Below are 6750 nucleotides of genomic sequence, written 5' to 3' on the forward strand. Positions count from 1 at the left end.
AGGACGATTACGAAATTAAACCAAGATTTAGGCAGTACGTCAAGGAGAAGCAGTTTGAACTGAAAGATTTTCCGCAGATTGGATTAAATAATGCTATGATCGTTCCTACAAAGAGCAAGAGCATGGTGAGTTTAACGCGGCCGCGCGCTCCTTCAACACCGCGCATGTCGGTGGCATTAACTATGGAGTATATGCATGGGTACTTGACAGTCTGTCTCAATATTATACCCTGTTGCAATTGGAGAAATAAGTTTTTAACGCAAAATATATCAGACCCTTTCAATGTGTGAGTGGCTAAATCTTTTTAATATATATTATGTAGCTGCCTATAAAATTTGGAGATATATAGCTATAGCTATTTTCACATGTATGCATGTCTCATTAATATATATAGGTTCCGGCCAATTCTCTGTTTGAAGGCTATAGAAGAGTCGTAACAACAGATGATATATTTGATATCATCCAGTCTGTTCATGAGAAAGGCGCGGCACACTCGGGTGTTAGGAAGACTTATTCAGTGGTATGCATAATAGTATAATATAATTATATGAGTGTTATTAATAAATCAGCTAGCATTAATGCATTAACTATGTACACTCCCTAGCTGCTATTGTCATTATTGCATTATTAAAAATGCACATTTTCACTGTATGTGTAAGCGGTATAAGCATGCACTGCCACACAATAATTTTCATTCTTTCGCCTGAAGATTTCGTCAAACTACGAAGGGATAACACGAACTTGTGTAGAGGAATATTGCAGACTGTGCCTCATTTGCTCTTGTAAGAAGCCTCAATTAACAAAAGCTCCTTTGAAACCCATCATTTCAAAGAGATTCCATGTTCGTGGACAGGTAAATAATATTGCTTTTATATTCCATTTATGCAGGAATAACATAATAAGTGTATTATATAATATACTTCATATTGTAGATTGATTTGATTGACATGTCAAGCATTCCAGACAGCAACAACAGATGGATTGGTCATTACAAAGATCACTTTAGCAAGTTTTCCATTCTATGGGCACAATCTAGGAAGTGTGCTGCAGAAACTGTTTTGTGCTTGCAATGATATGTTTTCGCATACCTTGGGGTACCTAAGATACTCCAATCTGATCATGGTCGAGAATTCAACAATGAGGTTGGAAAGACAACTGTCTAGGTGCATACTGTATTTTATGCATTCCTTTATAGCTTTTTGAGATGATTGTTCATGAGTGGAGTCAAGAGACAATTTTAATTCGAGGTAGACCAAGGCACCCCCAATCAAATGGGTGTGTTGAAAAAGCTAACGGAGTGGTGAAACACATGCTCACTTCACTCATGGCTGACATGAAGACAACAGAATGGGTTCAGTTTCTTCCCAGAGTCCAATGTAAGTTTTATTTAAAACAGGTGCTATTGATGCCAATTATTGTATATAATTTTGTTTTTCCAGTTACAATCAATAAGCAACCACATGCGACCATTAAAACATCACCATACCAAGTGGTGTTTGGTCTAGATCCATCTTCTGAACCCGTGAAAGGAATGTGTTTGGTAGAAGAAGAGACCATTATTATGGATCCTCCCACAGAAACTGATGATTTGACAGAGCTAGGTAACACAGATTCTTACTCTGATCCGGTGACCAAGGCTACGCAACCTGAAGTGGCCAAGGCCAGAACCTGTGTTGGTGACACAGAGTTCAGACAGCAGACACCTACCATTCCAGCAGGTATAAGGGGAATGATTTAAAATTGCCATTGCAGCTGCTTTGTTTGTTATTAATGCAGAAAATGAAGACAGGCACCATGAAGTTAGACAGTTTGCAAAGAAAAACATTGCAAATTCAGCTGCTAAAATGAAGAAACTTTATGATAACAGCAAAAGAATCAAGGCTGTAAAATTTAAAATTGGGGATGGTGTGACTGTAAGGATTCCACGACATGACAGAGGTGTAGGTGATTTGAGAAGAATACCAGGAGTTGTGGTTGCAAAACAACATGGGTCTTACAAAATAAGAACCGAGTATGGACTTTTGAAAGGAAGATGTCGAACTGACCAGCTTCAGAAGTGCTTTCATGCAACAGTACAAACCACTGGGTGGGAAGACGATCCCACAATAGCACTGCGATCGGCTGCAAAAAAATTCAATCGAAGGAAAACTGATGTTTCACACTGCAATTGCAAATCTGGTTGTGTAAATGGCAAATGTGTATGTTTCAAAAGCAAAGTAAAATGCTCAACATATTGCCACAAAGGGACAAGATGCAAGAATTCAGTCATCGGTATGAATAGTAGTTATTTTTGTGTAGTATAATATAATTATATTCCACTTTGACACCAGATGATTCTAGCATTGATGATAGTTGCCCATTGAACACTGAGACCGGTGAACAAGCTAATGAGAATCGTACAGGAAGCACCTCAGTGAAGACAAAACAAATTGGCAGTGATAGCTTTCCAGTGAAGAGGGAACAGGTTGACCTAGAGCCATCATACAGCAATGCTCGGGATGGATGTGAGCACATATGCATACAATAACTATCATGCCAGACATGATATTACAGCTACATATAGTTACAATAGAACCTGTCTCTAAAAATAACTTTGTAATAAGGACAAAAAATATTAGCCCCATGAGTTCTGGTCCACATAAAAATTAATATGTGACCCAGTCTGACAAAATCAGTGTATATCCCGAAAATACACATGTTTACTGAATCTTGTCTATCTCCATCACTGTATTTGACCTAGAATAATTCTGTAAACTTCATTAAAATTGTAAGCAATTTTTACATAAGTGGTTAAACGTTTATGTGGATGCTAGCTATAATCATGGACAAAGTAATGTAGCTTCAAGCATTTAAAAGTAGGTCAAATTTTGACAGGCTATAAGAGACTGATTTTGTCAGCCCAGGTCACATATAGGTCAAACTCTTGGTTCCAAATGGTAGAGGGTACACTGCATGTACTATGTTGAAGTGAGATGCATTGAAACATCTGCATGGACATGCACACAAAATATCTTTAATGCTCCCCATACATAGCATATTTGTCATGGATATGTCTAAGTAAATGTACATGCACGGGTAGATCATCGGTATAAGATGAATTGGTACAACAGGTAGTTCTGGGGTCCAGGGAGTAGAAGAAGAAGAAGCCAGTAGTATGTCAATAGAAGAAACCAGCCCTAAGCTTGAAGGTAAGAAATAAATTCAATCATGTAGGTGTGTGTTAATCTGCATGGATTATACATTTTAGGGGGTCATGAAATTTTCAGCAATGAAGATATTCCACCAGGGAACAGCTTTCAGTTTGACAAAATCGTGAAACTTAGCAAGAAGATGAAAACTATTATACAGAACCATCCATCGTTTTTGTTTAAGCCATGTGGGCCTGCCCATGAATACATATCTAACAGTCTCAAAACCAACTTACCAGCTGCATTTCTGCACAGCTATGTTGTGGATAACTATGAAGACCAGAAATGTTTGAAGGATCTTTGCTATGCTCATAAGGAACCAGTTCCAATCACAATTGTGCAAAAGTTTACCAACAAAATGTATGATTTGAAGGATGATGTAGAGACAAACAAACAAACAGCCGACTTATTGAATCAAAAAGAGCCTACAATGGCTAATGTACTTATTGACTATTTCCACTTGCACAAATCCCGTAAGGATATTTTGTAGGCTGTAACTACTTTTCTCTATCTACACTTTTCATTCATTCATTTTCATCTTTATTTTGCAGGAGGGGTAGTTCATCAGTATTGTCCTAATTCATCAGATGAAGAAGTTGATGAAAATGATTATCAAACCGAAGGTTTTGTGCCCGGTATATCATCTGTCTGCATAATATTGCTATCATGCAGGCCGATTAATGAGAATCAGAAACAAAACCCAGATGCTTTTTGAAGCAAAGTTTGGTAGTTACAAAGTTTACGACGAGGGAATTCTGTCACTGATCGACACCAATGGATGGGTTACTGATGAAGTACGTGCTTGTAAACTTTATGCAAGCAAGCATATATGTATATATGTTGTATATAGGTGATAGCATCTTATCTACTATACATGATCCGTGCCAACAAAAAGGTTAGAGATAATACATAGAAAAGTCTAGTGCATATGAATGTATGCATTATGTGCATGCTCACTTCCAAACACAGGAAGAAGAAATATTTATCATGGACGTGTCTGCAGTGAATGACATTTGTAATGGGACGTATATCCTTAAGAAGAAAGTTTTAAGCAATGTATGAGTTGGTACTTTACGAGGACTTACAGACACCTGTATACATATATTTCTGCAGGTTGATTTGTCTCATTACAATGCCCTCATTGGACCTTACTGCTACCAGAAGATGCACTGGATATTGGTGGTCAGACATATTTGTACATTTATATCTTTATAGCTACTATTTCTTTAGATCGTCGAACCAAAGAATGGAAAGGTTCTCTACATTGACCCAAAGAAGTATGAAGAAAGAGATCATAGACTAATACAAAGGATAAGAAAAAACTGGAAGTTAGTACAGTTAATATTTTGCACACATAGTTAGTTAAGTATGTATACACATTAATTTGCATATCAACAGGAACACATTCTTTGAACTCCCTGGCTATTTGCATATAATCCCTGGCTATTTGCATATAATTCTCTTGCAGCGCTTACAGCACCTATCAATATTGTGGTGGATATTGGCCAAAGAAGTATGTATGGGAAGTTGTTACGCCTCCACACAGTATACAGGAAGACAATTCGTCTTGTGGAGTTTATGTTATGAAGGTATGGCCTTAAGTATATTCTGCAACACAACATAAAGAATTTCTAAAATAGTTTGCTGAACAATATTTAAGACATTTACCAATGAACATCCATGCTGGAACAGTTCACGATTTAAGAATAGAGATGGCAAAAGAAATACTTAACAATTCAGGTAAACAAGCAGTTGTAAGGTACTTATGAGTGTTGTTAGCAATCTATTTGTTTGCAGAACCCATAGAAGAGCATTGCAGGACCTGCTCATTCACTGCTACTAAAGCACAGGATTGGGTAAGTGTTGTTTGCTCTTTGTTTCATTGACTATCAGCTGAATATATACGTAGATTGGCTGTGGAACATGTGAATCGTGGTACCACCTGAATTGTGTCAACAGGCACATTAGCATTATGGCCTTGGCTTGTTGGATGCTATTTTGGAGGTTATCTTCTGCTGTTTTTATACGATTCAAATTGTGATCGGTAGGATGAGATTTGTATTTCTTTTGTAGAGTCTGAAGACACTTAATCTGATGGCGTATATTTGAAGTATACCATTTAGGAAACTGAGAAGAGCTGGTTCTAATTTTAGGAATAAACAGGTCCATTCCCCTAGTGATATTGTTCTTGATAAAGAGCCAGATAGAGTCTATGTCAGATAACTGTTCGGAGGTAGTAAAGTCAATATGAGGTAGATAATTGATAAGGCCAAGATAATTGGCTTTAGAGTAATCAAAGATAGCTAGTGGAGTGTGTGAGGGTATATGGTCTGCATGTGACTTAACACTTAAGGTGACAATAAAGTGATCAGATGATATCGGTTGGTAATGGGGATGAATAGATATGTTGTACACAATGTCTTCATTGTTAGTGATTATTAAGTCCAGAGTATTTCCTTGATTGTGGGTTGGCTCATCAACCAGTTGAAAGAGGTTTAGCTGAAACAGTAAGTCACAAAATTTGTTAGATTTTGGTGAGGAACCACTATAAGTGGCCCAGTTGACATCAGGGAGATTGAAGTCTCCCAAGAGAATAATTGGACTTGATTCGTTGACTAGGTTGGTAAGGTAACTATGCAGCAATTCATGGTAAGTATCAGAAGAGTTTGGAGGAATGTAAACAACACTGATTATAAATGAATTTGATGTAGAGATGAGAACAGTTAGGATTTCAACATGACGTGGGGATGACAATTGACTACTAGTGATGTTATCCTTTACAGCAAGTAAAACACCCCCACCTCTAGAATCTCTATCTTTACGATAAATGGTATAGCCACTGGGTATTATTTCATTGTCAAATATATCTTTAGATAACCAAGTCTTGGTGATACACAAAATGCTAAAATCAGATGAACAAATAAAAGATTGGAAAATGGATAGTTTGTTGACAAGACTTCTGGTATTCATTAAGCAAATGTGCAGATCATTTGGTTGAGTGTCATGTGGGATAGAATGTTGATTGAAATCATGTAAGTTATTGATGCTGTTTCCAGTATTGACGTCATGAGAAATTATGTCAGAATTATCATTGGTAAAAGCATTTGAATCATTTATTAAGTTAAGAGAAGTGTTGTAGGGTGTACCAGGAACTAGTCAATCGTTGGAGGACTCCATTGCAGTTTCAGTTTGTGGAGATTGGGAAAGGATGAATGAGGAGTTAATGATTTGGCCGTGTAGTTTGTTCTGGACAAAGATCTTATTATAACGAATTCTAATGATTTTAAGCTCAATACCATTTTGTATTAGAGACCACCTCTCTTTTAGAAGAAGTGACTCAATTAGTCTTTCTTGTTGTGACATGTCTGGTTTGATTCTGATATCTTTAGAAAGTGACTTAGCTTTAGATAAGAGCAGTGATACATCAATGGTTCGGGTTAGTATTGGGCTTTATTATTGGTAAGTAGAAAAATACTTTGATATGCCCTACAGGTTGAAATAGTAGGGGGGACAATTTTGTGATCATAGATTTTTTCATTGCGGACCCTACCTTTAATCCTCA

The 6750-nt window shown here is 37.0% G+C and overlaps 1 protein-coding gene and 1 long non-coding RNA gene across 3 annotated transcripts; both read left to right on the forward strand.

Annotated features, from left to right (window-relative positions):
* Positions 1 to 741: 741 nt before the first annotated feature.
* Positions 742 to 1699, forward strand: LOC136252362 (uncharacterized). The gene is made up of 4 exons (XR_010699483.1): positions 742 to 853; positions 933 to 1142; positions 1196 to 1376; positions 1440 to 1699. It is a non-coding gene; the product is annotated as an uncharacterized lncRNA (long non-coding RNA).
* A 1917-nt stretch (positions 1700 to 3616) lies between these two features.
* LOC136254029 (uncharacterized) lies at positions 3617 to 5244 on the forward strand. Of its 2 annotated transcripts, none has more exons than XR_010700262.1 (11): positions 3617 to 3661; positions 3740 to 3811; positions 3861 to 3982; positions 4039 to 4083; positions 4158 to 4244; positions 4302 to 4370; positions 4419 to 4516; positions 4657 to 4777; positions 4849 to 4928; positions 4986 to 5044; positions 5098 to 5174. XR_010700262.1 is itself a non-coding variant. In XM_066046679.1 (11 exons), the coding sequence occupies exons 1-11, from the start codon at positions 3619 to 3621 to the stop codon at positions 5227 to 5229; spliced, it is 948 nt and encodes a 315-aa protein (XP_065902751.1). In that variant the 5' UTR covers positions 3617 to 3618; the 3' UTR covers positions 5230 to 5244. The 2 variants fall into 2 exon arrangements, 1 of the variants encoding a protein (XP_065902751.1); XM_066046679.1 differs by having other exon boundaries at positions 4829 to 4928; positions 5098 to 5244.
* The last annotated feature ends 1506 nt before the right edge of the window (positions 5245 to 6750 follow it).

This window comes from Dysidea avara, chromosome 4, assembly GCF_963678975.1.
Source record: "Dysidea avara chromosome 4, odDysAvar1.4, whole genome shotgun sequence".
In the NCBI taxonomy this organism is placed as follows: domain Eukaryota; kingdom Metazoa; phylum Porifera; class Demospongiae; order Dictyoceratida; family Dysideidae; genus Dysidea; species Dysidea avara.

Excerpts from the sequence above, each read along its gene's own strand:
- LOC136254029 (XM_066046679.1), top strand. The coding sequence starts at position 3,619 with ATGGCTAATGTACTTATTGACTATTTCCACTTGCACAAATCCC. Across the intron at positions 3,983-4,038 it reads ATGGATGGGTTACTGATGAA|GTGATAGCATCTTATCTACT; the intron begins GTACGTGCTTGT and ends TGTTGTATATAG. Across the intron at positions 4,778-4,828 it reads GTGGAGTTTATGTTATGAAG|TTTGCTGAACAATATTTAAG; the intron begins GTATGGCCTTAA and ends TTTCTAAAATAG.